Source organism: Diorhabda sublineata, chromosome 3, assembly GCF_026230105.1.
Source record: "Diorhabda sublineata isolate icDioSubl1.1 chromosome 3, icDioSubl1.1, whole genome shotgun sequence".
NCBI lineage: Eukaryota > Metazoa > Arthropoda > Insecta > Coleoptera > Chrysomelidae > Diorhabda > Diorhabda sublineata.
The window spans coordinates 30,932,106-30,956,461 of NC_079476.1; the positions used below are offsets into that span (position 1 = coordinate 30,932,106).

General features: G+C 30.9%; 2 protein-coding genes across 2 annotated transcripts in view; one reads left to right on the forward strand and one right to left on the reverse strand.

Annotated features, from left to right (window-relative positions):
• Positions 1-11,352, forward strand: part of LOC130441872 (probable G-protein coupled receptor B0563.6) — a 234,735-nt gene extending 223,383 nt beyond the window's left edge. The window contains exon 5 of the mRNA XM_056775697.1: positions 4,612-11,352. Coding sequence (XP_056631675.1) covers positions 4,612-4,809 — 198 coding nt within the window. The 3' untranslated portion in view covers positions 4,810-11,352. The remainder of the gene's footprint in view (positions 1-4,611) is intronic.
• A 6,093-nt stretch (positions 11,353-17,445) lies between these two features.
• LOC130441881 (5-hydroxytryptamine receptor-like) overlaps positions 17,446-24,356 on the reverse strand; it is a 366,379-nt gene continuing 359,468 nt past the window's right edge. Inside the window, exon 7 of the mRNA XM_056775706.1 lies at positions 17,446-22,868. Within this exon, the coding sequence (XP_056631684.1) occupies positions 22,318-22,868 (551 nt within the window). The 3' untranslated portion in view covers positions 17,446-22,317. The remainder of the gene's footprint in view (positions 22,869-24,356) is intronic.

Genomic DNA, 24,356 nt, shown 5'->3' on the forward strand with positions numbered 1-24,356 from the left:
CTGTACTCTATAGAAGTATTTTCATCTTTAATAATAGTTTTTTCACCTATCCGGGGACACATTGTATATAAACAAAGATATCATTTACATGTTTCCATGAACTTTTGGGAGGAGTAATATACTTTGTTTGAAATATACTCACCCTTTTCATAGAAATATTATTCACCGAGAAATTGAATCCCTTATCTCGTATGAATTAGTAGTAGACCACGTAGTACATTTCATTCTGTCGAAAAATATTTATATATTATGCGGGGACCGTATAAAGAAATTGGGTCGTGCTTCCTAGCTCAAATCATAAAATAAGAAATCTGACAACACCAAAAGGTTTATTTCCTGACATAAAAAATAATTAATTCACTAGATTTAATTACTGAATCTGATTAAGGGCTACGTTTTGAAGCCCATTTAGATCTTACCCTCAGAGAGATAACTATTATAGAAATGGGCGTTATCAGCATTTAAATGAGCAGTGGCAAGAATCCTGTGATAATTTTGAAGAAATATGGAAATATGAGGTGGTAGATGGTCGTAGAATATCAATATACGATTAAAAAGGTACATATTTGTGATAGCATACTGAACAGATTTGATTCATATGAAGACAATACGAAACATTCATTAGTCGTTTGATTAAGAGATTTGTGAAATATACAAGCTTAGTCAATGAATTTTTTTGGAAGCCATACCTGCACAAATCTGTTTCATTTGTAAATTTTTATCGCGTGATTTGAATCAACTACCTTTCAAAATTACCAAAATAGATATAATTGGATATAATATTGGGTAAAAACAGATAAAACACTTTTGAAATACAATCACTTCCCGTCAATTGTACCTCCTTGCGCCCTATTTAAATTAAAAATAAACAAAAACGTCAAAGAAAGGTAAAACAAGAAACAAACAAATGAAAAAACAGAAGAAAAAACAAAAAATATATATAAAACAAAAAATATATATCCCCAAACCTAGGGGAATCGTTTTCACCTAACCAGAGCTCTCTTTTCGTACTCTTTTGACCGCTTTTCCTCTTTTCTAGCTGGAATACAACAACCCCACGCTACCACCCTGTAGAGAAACAACATCTTATATCAAGGTTAACTCCAACAAACCTTCTTCCCATAAAGAAAATTTCCTTTATCCTACCTAAAAATCTTCTAGCGGATCTCCCTCTACAAAACTAATGTCATTGATGATTGGTTGATTGGTTACATCACTTTTTTAAACATACTTGTTAACCAAAAATTTCTTTTTATAGAGAAATCTCAAGAATTGTCAATCACCACATAATCTGTTTCGTAATAAACGTAATACACGAATTTCTCTTTAATTTGCGTTCTACTGCAATAATTAAAGTGAAAAATTTTTTTACTGTGAAGCAATTTGCATGAATTAGGCTTATCTTACCCTTACTTTTCAAAAGTAAAAAAGATCTGAGTTTCTCCTATTATTTTTAAGGGGTGTAAACAACTCCTTAATGGAAAAATTGACATTGAGTCATTTTATCGCTAGAAAACGTGTTTGATATTGAAGTGTGAAATTGTGAAGTATTTTTTACCACAATTACCTCATAATAAATTAAAAAAATCACAAAAAATTACTTTCGTATGACGTAAAAAGATTTAAGTAACGAGTAAATAATATTTCATGTTCCCTATCTTAATTATCGAATTTTTAACCCCCTTTCCAATCTTAAATACAATCGCTTGATAAAAAGGATTTAAATATTATTCCACATTCTCTAAAATGTCTATAATATTCTCAAGCCTTTCAACCCTTAAAACCACCCCTAAATTAAAAGAGCAAATATATATGATTACACATTTAAAAATAATTTAATTATAGAGTAAGAAATCACCATTTATTGAATAAAATAAACAAGTTGTCTAAAACTGTACCAGATTGAATTGGTAATAATACATTTTAAAAAATTATGTAGAAAGAGCATGACAATGCATAAAAAAACCATAAAAAACTCATGGTCAGAATTTTCATTAAATTTTATAAAAAAAATTCAATATCGGAGTCGCTGTCACAATCGATATCTTCTTCTGGCTGAATTGGAGGGCTATTCTGGCAGTTATCTCCACTGCACAAACTACAAGGAGCACTACACCTGGGAGCGCTCTGGCAATTAAAGCCATCCCACATTCTAGATTTTTTGAAAAGAGTAGAATCAGCTGTAAACACTGGGTACGCAGAATACAATACGCAGAAGAAAGGGGAGCACAATAAATTCTTTGGGTCGCATTCATATAGATGCCAAGTAGCATGTGTCGATTTACAATGCCTTATGAATATTTCACAAAAGTTTAACCGAATTATCTTTTGATAACTGAACTTTGCATGGGTGTAGTTTACCTTTCTATAAAATTTGTCCTACAAACAATTAACATTTTGTTGTTTTGAAATAAAAGCAAACTTTGTATTGTCGCTTATTCCTGTTCTTCTAGATTTTGGATCATCCCTCACGCTTCCCGTTTCATAAAATTTTGCAACAATTTTGCTTTCTGTACTCCTAGCAACCGCGGTCTTTTAAAATGTGTTTCAATAAATAGAGCGCACATGGTTCTTCATGACCTCAAAGTCTAGCGCATAACTGAAACTGACATTTGTTTTTTTAAAACAATTGATGAAAATATATCTCGCTACTACGTAACTTTGAGTTTTATTCTCATAAACTCAAAATCAATATTATATCGTTTTTTATTGAAACTTGAGTTTTTTCTTATGTTGCGCGTTTTTAATTTAGCAAATGCAAATAAATTATAACAAAATTGATATTTTTATTAACTACCTACTTCATTCCAAATTATTCATTGCCTTGACTAACTTGATTGATCTTTTATATGAATCTTTCAGGTAATGAATCAAGAAAATTTTGTTCTACTAAGGAGATGTCATTTCTTCTTGTCATACCCGTGTTGTTCTTTTATTAGAAATTTGCTAATTTAACATTTGTCAGGTTGATTTATAATCACAAATATTTCAACAAGATTAAAATTCTTTATAGTACAGAACCCTTAAACTTAATTTAAGATTTATTACCGTAGTGTAGCGGGGGCACGTTGTAGCAACTTCTAGATTATTCTTAAAATGATAATAACTATCAAACGATTTATACATTTGATTACGTCTATTGTTAGTATCTCTATTTGTCTATTAACATATAATTAAAAGTTATTAAAAATGTTATGATATGAAAAAATCGCTAATGATTGATAATTTGAAAACGTAATGTTAACTTTTGCATTAAATTTTTTAAACCTTATATATCCATATTATCTGTACTCGATTAAAGTGGTTTTAAAAAGGACCATAAATTCCTACATCTAAGGGTTGTATATTGTGAGAGCAGTGCAGTGTAAATGACAACATTATCATATTGATTATTTTGGTTTTCTCAACGACGCGACGTGAACATTTACATGAAGCTGTGGTTATCCAGAATGAAGAGAATGAATTTATCCATAGATTCTAAACATTTTACTTCCGACATCCATCTCGTGGAATTACCTGCTTCAATCGCATCTGACGGTTCAACCCCGTGGAATTACCTGCTTCAATCGCATATGACGAAACCGAAACCACGAAAAAAAAAGAACTGAATTTCAAGTCTTCCTCTTTCGTCAAAAGTGATCGCACCGACCTGTTTTTGACCACGGGTAGCGATTTTTTTTCAGGCTTCTCAACCGTGTTGACATCCGTTTCAACAACGTTCTACATGCGCGAAGCAGTGAATTCATATTTTTGGAATACACCTTGCAGTTCCTCAAAAAAATCGTTAAATTTGACTATGTTGAATAAAGTTGCTGTACTCAAAGATGTAGCTTCTGGTGTTCGTAGAGTTAGTTGAGGATTTCTAACCATAAAACTTTCAAAGCAATCCGGCCCAGCCGGGGTAAAATTTTTTAGATCGAGTTTTACAGCATATTGGTAAGCTAATTTCTGGACTTTTTGGTAGTAAACCAAAATAAATTCCAAAAATTTTGAGTAGATAAGAAGCTAATTCATATTCTGATTCCTCTGAGACTACCAATCTAGGTTTAACGTACCCCAATGAACAAATTTCGTTGTTTTCAGTTTTTCTGACATACCTATATAAGGACTTGCTTTAGGAATGATCTTTCTACTGCAGGAGATTCATGAACTTCTTCAGTAGTTGTATCTCCATTTCTTTTCTTTGATAGTTCCTCATTCTGGAAATGAAAACAAAGAACATTGCTGCAAGTTAAACGTAGATATATTATGAACATTTAAGGTTAAACATTTTGAGAAAATATAAACATAGACATCAGGAATAGAAATTTCGTGAAAGATGTTGTTAACTTACTTGGTTGAAATCGAGACGCATGCGGATAACCTAGCAGCTTGACGCTTGGCGACTCACGGATCATTTTTATGTATTGAATATTATAAGAGAACATATGACTTTAATTATGTTCACCAAGGAGTTTAAAATTTAGGTAAAAAAGGCGGGTAACTTCTAATCCCTGCCACATCGTGCTCCCCGCTTCCCTAAATGTTTTTATTTTATTTACAACTATATTTTCTATTAGCAACTGTATTTACTACTTACTAACTGAATAAGTGTTGATATTTTATTTTTAGGTTTTCCGCGCGATAGCGAATCTCCTGGAAATTACTAACTATTCAATAACATTCTACATCTACTGTTCATTTTCTGAAGATTTTAGGAATACTTTATTGAGAACACTGAAACTGGGTGGTAATACGTCACTACGGGAAGTACTCAGAACTCCACAACCTACTGCCACTACAACTACAACGCAACAAAAAGGTGCTTGATACAAACCTTGTCCTTCACAATTAACATTAGTTTGAGAGAAAATTCATTCTCATTTTGTAATTAACATGTATTGTAAGGATTTGTATACAGTGAATGCCTGTATTATGAAATGAAATGATTAATTTTGAAGCGGAAGAATTATGAAACATGTCCAATTTTGTTTTCCTATCCTAGTGAACATTTCGTTGAAATTCTCTCACCGGTGATGGCTTGGTGATGAAGTGGTTAATTTTTTTAATAAAAATGCACCCAATACTATTTAGCGATATCAAACTTTCAATTTAATTCAAATAATTTCGAAGAAGGTGGAAAAAATCTTGATGAACAAAATTCTTAGATGAAATTTAATTTAAACTGAAAGCTATTCACGTCTTTTTGACAATAGAGGAATGTGTTGATGCTCTGTACCATGAAGTTTTATGTAGTTTTAGCAGACAAACTAATTTGATTATTGAACCTTGGAAAGTAGTTGCATACTCTCAGAAAACTGTTTTCAGTGATCGAAATCATCCCGTTTAGTTATTCATATAGTTGATTTTTGTTTACTGTTTTTTAAAATACGTTAAACCGAAACTACTGTCTATATACAAATGTATTACGAACAACATTGCTGATTCTTCTATAAATTAAGTAAAATATAAAGTTTCACGTTACCATTAGTTTAAGGACTCCCAGCATTTGCATAATTATCATGCCCTATATCTCTAAATATTTCTCTGGTGGATGGTGCACTCTAGATATTTAACAGGTACTCTGAGTTCATTCCTTCAATTAAGTTATTTATATTTCGTTAGATTAGCCATTATATACTACTTATTTCGACGATCATCAAAAATCTTTAAATCTTGATGCAAACGCTTCCGTTCATAATTCATACTTCCTAATTAATTGTCAATGGAAAAGTTCGAATATCGTGCAGGGAATGAAGTTTCCATGACATATTCAGTTGTTAACTTTTAATTGCTTTGTTGTTGTTTTTGTTTCCGAAAAACGTTTCGACAACGTTTTTGAATGACTTCCAAGAAGCTTTTTTAGTGACAGATATAAGACTTTAAAACTGACGATGTTTTATCTTTAGGGATTTGCGGGATAACAAATTTTCTGTAAAATTTGGAAATATTGTATGCAAATTGCGGAATGTTTCTCTTTTTTTATTTAGACCTCCTTAAAGTTTTCCATAAGTCTCAGTTTAGTGTGCAAAGGGAGTATAATGATGTTTTAAGAATAGGATTCACCATCTACTCATATTAGATTTGATTTTGTTCGGGGTACCTAGGTTCCGAATAAGCTATTCTGCACCTACATGTGGTTGTTCTCTGGCCCTGATCTCCAGCAGACAAAGGAAGCATTTGGGATAAACAATACCGGCAGCTTCTTATCTATTTTCATTATTTACTACGATATTCATTGTCACTGAGGGTTTCTCATTTCCGTTATGCATCAAAGCATCACTCATCAATTTCGAAGAATAAATGAACAAGCGCAATTTTTTTTATTGTAGTTTTGATTCAATACTCCAAAAATGCCCGAGATATGAATACAATAACAATATTTTGACAACTTATGAGTTAACCTCACTTCTGTTACTGGACAACGTAACTTTCGTATCTGATGGTAACGAATTCCAATGGTGTAAGCCAGGCCCCAAGAACTTCTGCTCTGGATCTTGATAAATATTTAATGATATCATGTAATTCAATAATTATATGTGAAGTACATTCTTGGAAAGATGAATAGTCAGAATCAATAGAATCATCATTTGCATTGTCATCCTCCGATATATTTTGACTAGAATTAGTTCAAAGCATAACATGTTTGAGTAACTTGGTAACAAATTTTGTTAACGTTCGAAACAAAAAAAAATATTGATTAATTTTGAATATCTCAGTTTATTAATATATTTAAGCCTCTAGCACAGGGGTCGGCAGTCTTTTGAGTCGGTATAGTTAGAAATTACAGTTTGGAAAATTTTTTTGCCTATTGTACTCGCACAAATTTTTTTTTTTTTGGAAAAAAAACTAATCTTTCACTCATAAAAGAAAATATCTTTTTATTTTTATATTTGTAGCGTTCTTCAAAACAAATTAGTTAATTTACATATTTATATGGAATTATCAGGTATCATTTAGGTAAAAATAAAATAAAACAATTACTCATAGCTCAATAACATGAATTTGAGTACACAAATTCAATGGCTTTGCATGGCTTTAGAATATTTTGATAAATTAGGCTAGTAACTTGTTGTTTTATGTTTCAAACGCTATACATTTTCATTTGGTAGTTGGGTTCTTACTTAGAACAATTCTACTGCTTTCACAAAACACATGTGGTACCTTTTTTGTATTGGTTAGCAATAGGAAATCAAAAATAATAAAGTTATGCACTTTTAAAAAAATCAACGGTGGGTCTTCTCTTCTATGAAGATAAACCTGTTGACAAACATAACTTCGTTTGCACTTTTTATTTAACATTTTAATTGAATTTGATTAAAATATTGGAAGTTGAGTAAGAATATTAAATTTCAGTCACTTTGTAGGGTAGTTGAAAACAATCATTGTGTAATAAAAAAAGTTGTACGTTATAAAATCATTTCTTTTCGTATTAAAGAAGAGTAGAACATTTATTTCGAGGTGTAGAAAGTTACGATTCTCTTATATGCAACCCAACATACATTGTTCTTATAACATTTTAAAATGAAGTAGTTGTATTAGTAATATTTGTGAATGTGAATGTGAATTCGAATATCAAAAAAGGGATATTTGTGAAGAGTTTAATTTGATTCCACCAGAAGTGGCAGAATTGCAAATGTAATATATTTAGTTTACTGCCTAAGAAACTCAACGTGGCATATTTTTCATATGGTCCCCTGGTATCTAACTTAATTATATTTTTTTAAATAAAGAAAAAAGATCGACCGAGAGGTAGGTTTTTCTTCCTTTGCCTATTTAGCCCATCGATCTTCCATCATTCTGTTGACGTAGTCTCTCCAATATCGCCATTTCGATCTCGTGAATCGTACTATATCCTGAATTTTCAGATCTTTTCCGACAGCTTTACTTTTATTTGATATCTTAGGCTCACTTCTTCGATATTTCTCAATATTTCAATATTGCATATGAAAATAAAGGTCTTACGATTGTTTTGTATAGGCGGACTTTCCTATCGGTGGATATATATTTGTTTTTCGAACTGAGGTCCCCCGGATAGCCAGATATTTTTGAGTGAAGTTGCGCAGATAGCCATAGATTTTTCAGTACTTATTTATTTGGGCTCGTACCTCTTGGTGTAAGCTTTTGGCGCTTGTGATCTCGATTCCTAAGAATGTACAATGCATAAACTGGTTAATGAATGTCTTTCACAGCTAGTTTGTAGGCTCTGTAGGCTATGACCATTGACTCAGTTTTTTCTACAGATATCTGCATATTAAGGTTTTCGGCTGTTGTTTGGAACTTATATAGCAAACGCTGTATGTCATCCTCGTTATCTGCTATCAAGATTTAGTCATCAGTATATATATTCTTAATGATTTTCGCCTCATGTGGTATCCTTCAGTGGTTCTTTTACGCTATTAATTATTTTATCCATAAATACATTCAACAAGAATGGGCTCACATTGTCACCTTGTTGAATTTCTTTTAGTATTGGAGCTTGTTGGGTAAACCCCCGCTGAGTTTTTTTATTGACTTATCTATTACGTTTATACAATTTACTGGTGTGCTATGTTTCCGAAGTATGATGTCGGTTAATTGAATCCAATCAAATACTTTCTTGAGATCGACAAAAGAAAGGAACAGGAGTTTTCAATAATCAATGGATTTTTTTATTTTTGAAAATTTGTCTCAATTGTTAAATTTTCTATTATATAATACGAATAATAACGAATACGTGAAAAAGTGAAAAAAACTCAAAGAGAATTGATATCTTTTCCATATAAGGTGCCAGATGATATCCACTATGTCACCACACCATCACCGGTGATAAAATGTGAATTAGAACATGTATATTTTACAGCAAAAATCGTTTTGCAAGTTTTAATGGAAAAATGTTGCACTAGTATGTATGATTTGGTTTATAAACACATCACTGAAACTTCAATCACATAGACATAATTTGATGTGAAATTGCGTCTAATATCAAACTTTGTACATATTGTTCATTATATACATTTTATTCTACGAGGTGTCCCATATAAGAATGTTACCTGAAAAATCTACCCATCCATGAATATAGGGTGCTACATTTATTACGACTTTATTAATTTAAGAAATGAGTATGTAAATATATGATTGTATAGTGCTCCTATCACTTTTAAAAGTTGCATGAAACTTTCCCATTAAAATATTTATTTAGATCGTCTCAAACACTTTATATAGATTAGTGAAAATATTCGCTATGGATTTTCAAAAAAAAATTTTTTTTGTTTTGTTCTATGATGTCTAGAAACTCCGATCGAATTGCCTCACATCTAATAAGACACACCAGCAAATTAATTCATATATTTGAATAAATAAAAACGTTCAATTAAGTAGCAAACTCTGAAATAACAAATAAAAAGCGAAAGAGAAGATGCAAAACCAGAAAAAAGAGATAACCAAAAAACTATTAAGAATAATAAAGATTGATAACAGGCATATGGAAATGGAATAGAGAGATATCTAAGCTAAAAGACTATGTGAGTTGAGTTATAGTATTTAGTATGGAAAAAGGCATCGAAGCAAACACACATTGGTATGTACGCTAAATCTCGGCATTCCAGCAATAAAAATTATTGTAGATAATACAGGACGGGCATTAAACTAAAAGGAAAGGAAAAACATCAATCTGAATCGTGGAAATCAACATAACCCCTAAACTAATATATAATTAAATGCATTATGTGAAGGAATATCAAAAATGGATTTTACTGTTAGGAATTTCGTTGTGAACAATTTTATCAACCAATTTACCAGCGTCTTTCGTTGCATCGTGTTAAATTATACTAAGCTTAACTGAGTAACTGAATTATTAGAATTGAGATGATAATATAATAAAAATAGTACCGGTAAGGTGTAATTCCAGTCTAAAAAATTTAAAAGAAAAATTTTGTTTTGTTCTATGATGTCTAGAAACTCTAATTGAATTGCCTCATATTAAATAAGACAAGCAAATGAATCCATATATTTGAATGGAAAAAAAAATGTTCAATCAAGTAGCAAACTCATTGGTATGTAAGCTAAATTTCGGCATCCCAGCAATCAAAATTATTGTAGATAATACAACACAAACACAAACTAACAAACAAACAACATCAATCTGAAACGTGGATATCAACATAACCTTTAAAGTAATATATAATTAAATACATGTATGTGAAGGAATATAAAAAATTTCCTTGTGAAAAATTTTATCTACTTCCAATTTACTAGCGCAACTTTCGTTACGTCGTGATAAATTATAAGCTTAACTGAGTACCTAAATTATTAGAATCGAAATGATGAAGTATCAAAATAGTAACGGTAAGGTGTACCTTCATTCTAAAGAATTAGGATTTTAAAATGGTTATTTATTGAATCATATGTGACGCATAATCTTTCTTCTTCTTTAACGATGCGTTTCCTTCGATGAAGATTGCCACTTGTCTCGCCATCGTTTTGGTTTGTTATATTTTGTAATCTTGGCTATTTGATCAGATTAATTCCATTCCCTTTCCCATCCTTATATTTGATGATTGTATGGGTCCTATTATTATAATAGCTTCAAAATAAAATAGTTACACAAAAATTATAAAACGAAATGTTAAATGTCCATCCTACCCAAAAAATTTTTTTCTCATAATTTCTCGAGACTGGTAGCTCTTTCAAACATATGTCGAAGAAATTTTGTTTCAAATAATTACAAAATAATCATTTGCGAATAAATCATTTGATGTTTTTCAATACAACAATTGCATAATTAAAAGTATTTTTAAATCACACGATTTTTCTGGGCAAAATGTTTATTCGAAAATGAATTTCTATCAAACGATATGAGAATTGTGATGTATTTCCCATTAAACTCCAGTTCAGTTGTCAATTTTTTGGGAATGCGTACTTTTTTCGTTCCATGTTCTTGTCAAAAAAATTTTGTTTGTATTTTGAAGCAACGCTGTTCATTCTGAAGTGGTTTTGATACTTATCGATATCAATTTTAATAAGCACTCCTAGAATGTAGTGGATATATTTCAATGAAATTTACACTGGTAAATTGAAAGAAAGTTGGTTGAAGTGTTTGTATTGAAATCCATTCCTCCATTAGTTATAATTTTGTATAAAACAAATGAAGTCGATGATATCATTTAGGATACAATGGATCGTCCTTATATGTAATTATAATTTTATTGAATGTTATATAGGATGTACTTATGGAAACTAAAATGTCTTCATTATGTCTACTACTTATTCATAATTGTTGTATTTAATAAATGTATTTTATTTCTCCTGTTGTTAATGAGAATTTCATATCTAGTCGTAATTTCCACAAATTAGAAAATGAAGAATGTTGAAAATATAAATATATTCAATGTAGAATAAGTTTTATTTTTTCTCCCTTTCCCGTTTTCATAAAATATTTTACTCGTGATTATCAGTGAAAACAAATCACTTGAACATCAACAAAATCTCCGGGTTCCGATCGTAAATCATGACTACATACAGAGTGAAGAAATGGAAATATAACCTTAAGATGTTATGTTTATGACAACGCTAATGTTATGTAGAAACTGCCAACGGAAGAATTGGTGACGAACCAAATTTCCTACTGTGGATGTTCAAGGTGATACATCACATATGAAGCAGTAGTCAGGGGCACTAGAAACATTACGAGAGCTAATCTCTATATATACCTCTAAGTTTATGAAATGAATTTGATCAAAAAAGTATGTTAAACATGAACAAAAACGTCATAAAATGGTACACAAATGGGATATGCACTAAGCATTTTTCAGGAAGAAAGGCATCTAATTGAAAAATACATATATTTAATTTTTGAAAAAAATTATCGTAAGCCTGATATTATCATATTGTCCTTTCTTTATTCCATGTCACAATATCCAAGATCGAAAATGCATGGACAAGTTGAATGATCTGAGCAAATGAAATAGCATTACCCTCCAATGGACTTCGGCAGATACCAGAGAAGAAGAAAATGACATAACACAAAAGATAGAATAGGGGCGGATAAACCCTTCGTGGGTTTGATAAAAAATTTGTTTTTTTTTTCTTTTTTTTTAATTCTATCTTCTTTAAATTAATGGTGATTTGAATTGGATTGTATTGATAATTCCTCAATTCTTTCTTTTTCAATTCTATTATCCTTTAATTGAAATCTTCAATAATTTAAAAAAAAAAGAAAAAAAATCAATTTTTCATGAAACTTCTACTCCTTTATATTAAATTCTGATCACCCCTCGTATATATTCAATTCAAAATAATGTGGCAACAAATCGACAGGAGCCAGTAAAATTAGTTTTTATGAAATTCCTCCAAAAGAAAAAAATCAGATTTTTCTTGGATCAATTGAGGGTAAAATTTATTCCATACAAACACACCGCATTGTATACTATGCATTGAATCCACTTTTTGTCTTGAGTTCGATAGTTATATAATTTTTCATTGTATTAGACAATTGAACAATTTGAAAATATAATACCTCAACATTCATTAGTTATCGATAAGACCAAAACTTTGCTAATAATTTCCGAAATATGGATATTTCATAGATGTTAGGGACAATATAAAAACAAACAGTCACTTCAAAAAATACTTTATTTTCTCACACATGTTTAATCAACATCACACAAACAAATTAAATTTGTGAAAATAGAACACAAAAATCAGGAAACGAAAAATACTCATGTCATCCAATGAATCTTTATCAATTTTTAGTTGAAACCATCAAGTATCTCGAATAGTTTCTTCATTCATCTAAAAATTAGATTTATTCCAATACCACTCTGAAAGCCTTTTCGGAAACAAAATATAGTATACAAGAAATTGATTACAACAATATATTTATAATTACTAATTGCATTTTTACATGAATCTCGTCGTAAACTGTGTATGCTCTGAAGAAAATTCTTTAATAAAAGATTGATTACGTCTCAATATAAAAATTTGTTTATTATAGCTTTGATTTATTTTTTACTTTAAAAATCCTATTCACTCATATATAATGAGAAAATATGTTATATGACATTTATATAACAACTTTCTGAAGTTTGGAATATGTTTCCAATTTCCACATCTAAAATCAAAGTGTTTATGAAAAATGATTGTGAAATAAATGTGAGTATTTGACACAGTAAATCTGAAGTATAAATATTTAAGCAAAAACGGTTGAAACAATTTTATTTTTTATTTATGTATCAATATACTAATGAATCTCCCTATATAAAAAATTGTAAAGTAAGCAAGCTCATACTTGATTTTATTCTTTATTGATGCTAGAAATTCAAGTGCAACCATCAATCGTTGTTAAAAGTTACTCCGTGCTTTTATTAACATTTTAATAGTTCTATTATGTAAAAAGCTTCCACTATCAGTAGACCAGATCCTAATATTAAACCTGCACTTAGTGATATTTTAGAATTTGCTTCGTAATCGCTCATGTTTGAAGCTTTAAAGATCAAATAAATTATCTGTTATGCCACAGCAATCAAAAATTCAGAATAGTAATGAAATTGAAACAAAATTAAATGCGACTAATTATCAGTTAGAAAGTTATATCTCACAACAATTTATCTTCAAATCAAATATTTATTTCAATTTTTTTAACTTCATAGAATTAGTCAGTATTGTCTACGAAACTGTCTTTTTTATAATATCTCCATTACCTTAGTTAATTTGGAAAAAGTGTTTAATCTGGTTTTTCCTATTATAAGAATATTCAATTCATATTAGATTCAATACTTTGAGTGAAAATTAGAAACAGAATTAGAACAGACGTCTCTAAGTTCCAAAAAAGATGTCAAATGGTTTTTTCTCAATATCTGCTTTAACTATGTTGGAATTTTTGGAACCGTTGGTGATATTCAGTAACGTTGAACGATAATTGTTAACCATTTTACTCAAAACGTCTGTGATTCGTTAATTTTTCACTGGGCTCATGTTTTAATTCGCAGTTACATCATTGTGAAACTGAATGAGTTTAAAGTTAGTTAGACGTAAAATATCGTTACTTAAATGCATTTTGATTGAGGAGATGCAAGACGACGAAATACTAAGCTAAAAACACCGTTTGTTTGTGGTCAAAAATGAAGAAGGACTATAGCAAAAATTGATCACTACCCATTTGCATGAAGACAGAATTTTCCAAATTTTTTTTCGTCATCATATAACAGAAATTTGTACCCTGTAACACTCAATGAAACACTATCATATTGAGGTAAGTACTACTATTATTTACATTTTGAGATTTAGTTTGTTAGTACATTTTAAAAACTCATAAATATTCGATGAAAATCAACTGTATTTCAAAAAATTCTATTTCGGTCTCAAGGGAAACCAACGGGATTTAATGACATAATCAACAAACTGAAACACAATAAAACAGGAGGACCAGACGAAATAGTGGATGAACTAATAAAATATAGGGAGATAGCCTAAGGTACAAAATATTCAAGATCGTAGAGTATGGGAAACATAAGCAATGCCAAGAGAGGGATTATACCAATACTAAAGGGAGGAAATCCCAACGTATGTAGTAATTATAGAGGTTTTATTTTGCTTAATACGTACATAAAATACTAACATTAAAGAATGATAGACTGAAGAAGTTAGTGGAACCAAAAATAGGGGAATATCAAAAAGGTCTTAGAGAAATAAAATCAAGAGTAGATGCCATAAGTACTATAAAACAAGTGATCGAAAAAAGCTTTGATATGCAAATGCTATTCATCGACTTTAAACAAGCATTCGGCAGTCTGAAAAGGAGGACGATTCTAAAGGACATGGAAAAACTACAAGTACCCCAAAAGTTGATTATTGGTGAAAATGACTACGCTTAATTCTAAGGCAAGGGTAATAACAAAGAACGCACTATCTGAGGAATTTGAAAAAATGCTGGGGAAAGGACTGACTCTCAGCGGTATTATTTAACATTGCACTTGAAGGCATAATAAGGAAATGTAATATCGATGAGAGCATCATCAATAAATCAATACAAGTCATAGCATATGCTGATGATTTAACTCTATTAGCAAGAGACCGAACAAGTCCAGAAAACACACTAGAGAAAATTGAGAGAGAGGCAGGAAAAAGAGGATTGAAAATAAATCAGAAAAAGACAAAATATATGGAAAATGAAAGAAAGAAGGAATTTCGCAAATAAGACACAGTGAATATAAATGACCTCATCTTCGAAGTAGTCGACACCTTTAAGTACTTAGGAGCAATGATCAGTAATAAAATTGACACAGAAAACGAGACAAAACACAGAATTCATGCGGGATAAAAGGCAGGATACAAGGAAAATCACAGAATTGAGACCGAGCGAGAAAAGATTGCCTGGTAGACCAAAGACTAAAAAATAGATTGAAAGATCAGATTGTGCAGGATTTGCAAAATCTGGGAGTACGTGACTAGAAAAAATAGATGCAGGTCAGAGAAAATGGAGAAAAATAGTCGAGGCTGCAAAAATATGTGATAAACTTTAATTAAATAGGGATAGAATAGAAAGACCACCCACAAAAATTACAGGTCAAAAGAGCTCAATTTGAGCGGCCGCAATTCTTCTTCTTCAATTTCTCATTTCTTAGACCTTTTGATATATTAATGCTTCTAAATGTTCTTGACTTTGGTCTCTACTATTCTAAAATTAGTTTTTTTAATAATTTACAGAAGAAAGATAAAATTTGACGTTTCGACATTTCTTTAAGTCTTTATTATATTTTGGAGTTTGTTCAAAATTCTCTTTTTTAATTTTTCAGTTACTTCCCAACTTTCAGAATATACGTTTCGTTTCAAATTTCGTCAAAAATGTTCAATTAGCCTCAGTTCAGGCACATTAGGAACATTCCTACACTTCTCAATAAATAGAATATTCGACTTTGCATAAGCTTCCACAACGTCTTTTACAAGCAGTTGCTATATCGTACCAAAATAAAAAATTTCCTTCGCAATTCTTTTTCATGAACTGCATTAATCTAGATTCAACATACTCTTTTTTATATATTTTGGCGGTTATATTTCGAGAAGGACAAATGTATGCTGAAGAAGGACCACAAAAAGATATCGCCAACCATGCAACACTTTAGAGTTGAACTTTTAGTGTATTTTGAAATACACTTCTGAATTCACTTTTCTGCCTGTCTGAGAATAATAATTCTTATTATTCCAATATCATTAGCAGGCGGAAACTTGTTATCACTGAGTTTTGATATTTCTTCTAGTTGTTACTTCAAAGAATATTTGGGTACTGATTTTATTGATTTTTTAAGAACATTCTATTACTTTACAATGCTGTTTACATATTTCTTATTTTGAATTTTCTGTCCAATTTTTGTAAATTTACTCCCAGTTTTCAATGAGCTTCACATTTTCCCCAACTCTTCTCTTTTTTGGTATTTATTTGGCTTTCTGCCTGTGCTGAACTTTCAATTAAAATCTGTCTTCTAGCACGACGGCAGATATCGTAAATTATTTTTTCAGATCTTGAATTTGCTCATGAAATTTGGCAATAATTTCACGTCGTTCGGTTTCTCCCCATACTTGAAACTAAACTTCTCGCAGATACGTAATGTTTATTCTGCCAAATTACGAGAAAGAATTAATATCAGTCTCAGTTAATGCCTACTTTACTTGCTACATTCTCTTAAAATGTACGGATTTTTTGTCCCCACACCCTTATTAATCAAAAATTCATAACACTAACTCCTAATTAAGAAGTAAATTCCCAAAATTGAAGATAAAATAACAAGCCCAGACAAACAACCTCAGAAAAATTATAGTATTAGCAAACATAAACGATTAACCATATAGGTGTATAACGTTAAGCTTTTGTTTACTATTTGGTATAGAATCACTTAAATTCTAGAACTGGCTTGATACTTCTTGACTTTATAGTGGAAGAGTTTTCACATTCAAAGTAAAATTAAAGAATTTATATATTTCAAGTTTTCCTTGGAAAAAATTATTTCAAAAATTTCTTTTATTATAATGATTCATATATTTTTTGATTTCAAATTTTGTTAACGAGAATAATCATAAAATATTGCTAATTTGGATGGCAAGTAATTCGTTTTTGTAATTGGCTGGTTATATTGTTATATTATCATAATTGATTATAATAATGTCCATATTTGTGACATCTATAAAGGCAATACACTTTTGAAGAAGACTGAGATGTTTCTACAATTCAAAATATTGGATTGTCAATACTTTTTCAATACATCTATGATTTCTGTTTTCTGCAAAATGTATTTAAATAGAATGCTATGTTATTTTAAAATATACAATATTTACAATGAAAAAATAATGGAATCTAGGAAACCTCCTATACCAATCAATCGTCAAACAATTAAATATATTTGCCGTTGGATGAGTTTGAATAATTTCATTTGGAATTTGGAACAATTGCAGAAAATAATATCTAAATTCATTCTTACAGATTTCTTGGTAAAATATTGTTACAAATATATTGGTAATATTGATGGAAATACATTTCTTTTCGATAGTTCCTTCATTGGATTATCTCGAGTTATCTTAACTAAATAATTATGATTTGATATTTGTTATAATAACGTGTTTTATGACGATTCCCACTTGGTTTTAGTGAAGATGAGACCGAGACGTTGGAAATATTTCCTTTAAAAACAATAGAACGCATATGCCATATAAAGACTGAAGAAGCTATCCGCGCGTTAGTTGCCGCATCTTCTCACTTTGGACTAAGAGTGTATTCGAATAAACACTTTCCAGGCCTTATTGACGCGGTTAAAGCCAAATGAGTGAGGTTTTTTCCTTAATTCATAAGGTTCGATCAAATACAGGTTCACCACTACACTCATGTGATGAAAAAACAGTAAAAAACAATGAATTGTAAAGATCATAAAGACAAGATGTTTAGATAGAGGAAACATAAAATCGATTATAAAATAATGTGTTGTTTCTTTGTTAGGTCGGTGAACCCTTATATATTGAGATAGACAAAGAATATTGCTCATCGACTATTTTGAAAGGGGAAAACAATTAACAATGTTATATGGTATAACGTACAATTGACCACTTTTAAAAAAATTCACTAATGCCTTATCACGAGTCGATAAAAACGCATAATATTATTTGAGATTCAGGGAATTGCTCGAAAGAAAGAGAAAGAAATATCAATGAATACGTGAAACTAATATGAGGCGATGAGTGAAATCTCCATTCAAAAAATGACATGGAAAGTTTGGAAAAGCCTTCAACTGTTTGTCTTGCTCTCAAAGAAAACTTTGAGATATAAATTTTTGAATTGCAGCGGGTTTTTTTGATAAGATGATAGAAGGTTTCCTAGGTTCTAAAAAATCAATGGAATTTGTGATACTTGCTCCTACAAGTTACTATATTACTAATCGTACATGGAAATGATACATTAATTCTCTAACATATATAGTATATGAAATATCTCCAAAAACAATATCTTAATATTAAAAATTTATGATAATACTGCTACACATTTAATATTCTATGTATTTATATACGTAATAGTGACATACTACACAACTGAATTAATAATTTAAATTTTTCGACATATTTACAAAACACAATTTTTCAATCAATAAAAATACAGTAATGCTGAGTTTTCCAAGTATGTGATTGTTACTTCAGCATTATTGTTAAAACAATTACATTTACAAAAGTATTATATTCATTCAACTTTTCACTTAGGGAAAATCACAAATAACATCACATACCTTTTGAAACGGTCAATACTACTTGTACCATATACTCTAATTTACATGCTTTTACATTAATCAGAATGATCTGAGTGCTAGAATAACCCAATGAATGAATGAATTTGTGAGCATTCTTTTCTTTCAATATATAAATTGAATAAATTCAACTTATCTTTCAATTTTTCGAAAATTCATTGAAATTTTGTATCATTAAACAGAATAAATCTGGTCATAGTACAAACCGAATTACTCTTCAAAGTATTAATCTCCTTTTCAAACTAAAACATCAGATAATAAGTATGAAATCACATATAAATTAAGTAAAAATGCATAATTAAGAAAAAAAATCTTTAGTCTGCTTTATTATTGACATTTTCCGAAGTATATAGGCAAACTACCTCGGACGTATAAAATCCGGAATGTTTTGATTGTTTACTCGAAACTAAAGTAACAATCCGAGAATAATCGAACTAACAGCAAAAACTGAAAATATTTTTTATTATCAGACATAAAAAAACTTGACTTTTAGCTTTTATCTTTTATATTTCTCTCATATTCAAAAGAAAGTTATTGAAAAATAGCAACAAAAGGTAAAATTAAGCCCAAATATATTGAGTGTCGAATCTAAAAGCTTCAATATGTATTTATTTGTGTAAAAAATATTCACTTACATGTGAAAACTAGTATTTTAATTAGATATTGTGACTGAAGCGAGGTTTTTAAATCAAAATAGATTATTAGGAAAAAATTATATATCAATTTTAAGAGTGTTAAGTACCTCAAAATTCGATTCAAAAGGTAGATAATGGATTAACTTACAAATCAGACAATTGAGCATAGTAAAGAGGAGATAACAAACAACGAAACGAAGTTGGATAATCCATGCAATGATGGATAAGTAGTGTAAGTAATATAAAATCAATTAAATAAAATTAATGAAGATAAATAAACACTGCGAATTCCTGTGCTAAAATCACTAGATAGATTAACATTATTCAAAAACCATAAAAAACAGAATGTCGATTTAAATACTTCATAATTCTCAAGAGGGTGAGTTTGTAAGAACTACAATTCTGTATCAAGGGATTGACACAATCTCTAAAGGAAAGGGAGATTAACTGATGAATAATTAATTCCAAATATCGTTTAATTGCTTTTTTCACAATTTGGGAGAAATCTGGTGATAAGGATGAAAACGTTTGTTATTAGAAACAAATTTGTTATATAATGATAAATATAAAATGGAAGTTGAGTCGTATGAGATAACTGTAAATTTTGTCACTTTTAATCTTGAAGAAAATAATGAAGAAGCAAAATATTAGGTAATAAATAATTATTAGAAGGAATTTAGTTTATTTTGACGTGGTACAGGTTCGTACATTAGCTTTTTATTTATGAAATGAATTCACTAAATGACTAAAAAACGACGAAAATATCAACAGAAGGATTGAATTCTGAAAAATTATTATGTTTGTAATTGAAAACTCGAATGATCTTCATAATATTCACTGTATTTTTATATATATATGTTTATTCAAAGAGAATGTTAACATGCAGCATTTCGTTACTGAAGCGATGATAATACACTACTTTTTACTTTCAGGCAGTGGGTGAGCAATAAATTTCCGAGCAGATTGATTGTTCGGAGAGAATCAATATAATGGCGATCACGACCTTCAGATCCCGCGCCTCTAGATCTCTAGATAAAATTTGGGAGATTTTGAGAAAAGCTGTGTGTATAAAGTTTTAGGCAGAAGATTTTAGAATTGTAAGGGAATAGTTGCAAGAAAATAATCCACAATAGTCCACAAAAAAAACTACATACAAACTAATTTCTTTCGTTGTCTAAGATGAGAAAAGATTATAAAGTGAAACTTAATCTACATTTATTGATTCCACACACAGATCACCACCATCATTATTCATCTTAAAAACATTCTGAAGTGAGGTGGAAGCGATCTGATTGAATTCAATGCAGCAAAAACCCAGGCTGCTGTTTTTACAAAGAAAGCTGGGGCACTACCGCTTATGATTTGGTCCTGTCTGAATATGAAATATCACCATCACCGCAAATTCGCTTGTTAAACAATATGCCATGGCATAGTCGCGTGTTTGAATTAGCTAAGGTAGCTTCACAACAACTTGAGGCCCTCTTTAAGACCAAAATGCTATGTACTCCGCAAATGCTTCTAAACCTGCACAAGGCACAGTTTCGTCTATCTTTGGACTATTGCTTACGCTTTTAGAGCTAGGATGCTCGACTCAATACAGAAGAGAACAAATCGACTTATGAGCGATCCAGAGTTGATCAGGAACTTTCACAGTTTAAATAATGGATAAAATGTCGCTAACTTGACTTTAATAAATTGGTACGACTAGGACAAATGGTAGTATCCCACCCCTTTCTCCAGAGAAGTGTGAGCTACCAAGGTACATCTTTCCCGAATACTACAACCTCCAGAAATTCAAGATCAATATCCACAGGCCTCTCCACGCGGTAGGCATCACTCGAACTACTCGAGTGTAATAGGGTTTACTTAAAGAAAGACTGAATAAGACATTAATAAGCATTTAACCATTTACCAGAAAGCGCTATAAACTCCGTATGTATATCAGATAATGAAAAGAGTTTCCTGCAACGTTTTTAGTTTACAAAGTTTCTTAGTACTACTATAAATACTCATTTTTTGACGCTGTTAATTTTTTTTGGTTATTTCGCAAAATTTATTAAAAACATGTAAGGATATTGTCAGAAATATTTGAAATAATTCAATATCATCTTTTCACTTCTTATTTTCAAGTTAAGGAACACTTAAATGTGAGGTAGTCCGATATACAGGGTGTTTCTAAATTCATGCAACAAAATTCAGGAGGTGATTGCTCGTATAGTATTAGGATGGGTCTTTTCTGCAACAAAATTACCTCAGACCACCTCATTCCAATATTTCATCTTTAAAAGGTAGTAACTAGAAATGAGTTATTATTTTTTCAATATTCCTGTTACATTGTAAAGGGGTGAAAGTAGCAGCTATTACTTTATTCCATATCAAAAGTTTTTTTGAAGATTTTTTATTTGAAAATATTCTCTATTATTAGTAAAGATCTAAAATGATATAAGATTCATAATAAATGCTGGAAATAACCACCTCTAGCCACAATCCATGGAGTTTTGTTATGGGAAAGACTTGATATCATTCGAGCAATCTCCTCCTGAATTTTGTCTCATAAATTTAGAAGTATATATACGAGCACCGGAGAAAAAAGTACAGAGTATCCCATAAGAAAGAATGTTTCATTCAATCATTCTACAAAGAAAAAGTTATTCTGTGCACTTTATGTATAAAGGTTTTTTATTTATTCCTATTTTTAAAAGAGTTGAAATATTGGTAAATTAGCTTTTAGCAACCCGCTAAAATCATAACTAATACATAAAAAAGTATGTAAAACTATTTGTGATATATAGTTAGAAATTAAAGTTTAATTACTATTTTAAGAGATTATTAATTTCTTGAACCAATATAACGATATGTTTCTTGTTATATACGGCATTCCTCGTATATCTGTTCTACAAATTGACTGCACAACTGACTGTTCGGTTTTTTGATAACTTTATCTGTCACCTATGCGGTCTCCATTTGGTTTTTCTGTAGCGACATAAAAGTACCTTTTTGAATGCTTGCCTAAAAATTTTGTTGAATATTGTATAAAATATGGGATTTACCATAGAACTTGCGTAACCTAACCATGTTACTAATTGTACAATCCAGTTTTCCATATTTTTATCGCAGTGGGAGCAATAAATTGGCGCAAGATTCAATATAAAAAAAGGTGCCCATAATATAACGAACGTGAAAAATACTACACCCAGAACTTTAGTAGCTTTTTGCTCCAATCGAATTATTCGACCATGACGAGAAGAGTTTCTCGATATAACACTGGAATTTCGACTGTGATGCGGACGAATATTTCTTGTTGTTGTGCTGGAATTGTTATAATTGTAGCGTTGCAGTAGACAAGGAGAGGAAGGATTTTTCTTATTAGCCAAGCCACTACCGGTAGATTTTCCAGTTTGACGCAGTGTTGCAGCTCGTCTTAAAAAATGTGTTTTTTGTGTATTATGTGTTAAAGAAACTGCTAGATGGGATGTTTTTGCTGTGAAACTTGAACCTGTGAACAAATTGAATTAATAATCAATATTCAGTGAATTTGCTTTTAACTAGTAACATATTTAACCCATTTGGACCTGGTCGGTTTAAAATTAAGTCCCATACTTCAATATTTTGTAGCTACGAGGCATACTTTTTAAGAAAGTACCGTTTTGGAATTAAAAAAAGAAGTGCAAAGATATCGCAATAATTTTATTTTTACATGAAAGCATGTACCTTAATCTACTTTTCTACATAACTTCCGTGAATATGAGGAACTTGTCATAACCCGGCACCAGTTTTTGAATACCCTCTTCATAAAATTCTGCCGCCTGAATGGTTAACCACTGTATCACAACTGTTGACTTCGTATCTTCTTGAAGACGCTGACCTCCCAGGTGTTTCTTCATGTTAAGGAACAAATGGTAGACGCTGGGCGCCACATCACGACTGTACGGAGGATGATCTAGAATTTCCCATTGAAAAGATTTGATCCGATTAGCTACATGTGGACGGGCATTGTCATGTAGCAAAACGATACCCTTACTCAACTTGCCACGTATTTTGTTCTGGATTGCACGACGCAGATTGTTCAATGTCTCACAATAAGACGCTGCATTGATTGTCTCATTACGAGGCCGAAACTACACTAGCAATACTCCTTGTCTGTCCCAAAAAACTGTGCACATAATTTTCCGGGCAGAAATTCTTTGTTAAAATTTCACTTTTTTGGTTGATGATGAATGTCGCCATTCCATGGATTGTTGTTTCGATTCTGGTCTGACGTATTTAGTCTTAAAAATCTTCTCCTTCATTGTGGTACCGCTCAAGGGAAGTCAATGCACTGCCTAAACGTTGGGTTTTGTGCAAATCCGTCAACATTTTTGGAACCCAACGTGAACGCAATTTCCAGTATTTCAAGTTCTCGGTTACAATGCGATACAAAACACTACGAGAATATTGAGAAAAGTAGTCGCACAATGATGAATTTGTAAAGCGTCTGTTTTCTCTCACCTTTTCTTCCATTTTCTGTACCAAATCTTCATTAACGACCGAAGGACGCTCACTCCGTTCTTCATCATGCACATTTGTGCGGCCATCTTTAAATACTCTCACCCATATCCTTACCATTCCATCACTCATAATGTTTTGTCCGTAAACTTCACAGATCTCACGATGAATATAGATCGGTTTTACGCCTTTAACACTAAGAAATCGTACTTCACAATCGCCCGGCGGGACTCACGATTGTTGGAGGCATCTTAAACACTCAGTAAACAACGTACACAATGAAGAATCAGACTGTAATGGCGTCGGTGCGTAGATTTTGGGCTTGCGGCGGCGGAATCGCGAAACGGTACTTACTTAAAAAATATGCCTATTGCGCTACCAGTGTCATCTTGAACTATTATTTTAATGGCTTGTTTCTGCAAACAGAGTGGTTGTTTATTTGCTAGCGGGTGTTTTGAAACAATTATGGTTATTGACAAAGAAGTTGACTTTCGTATTA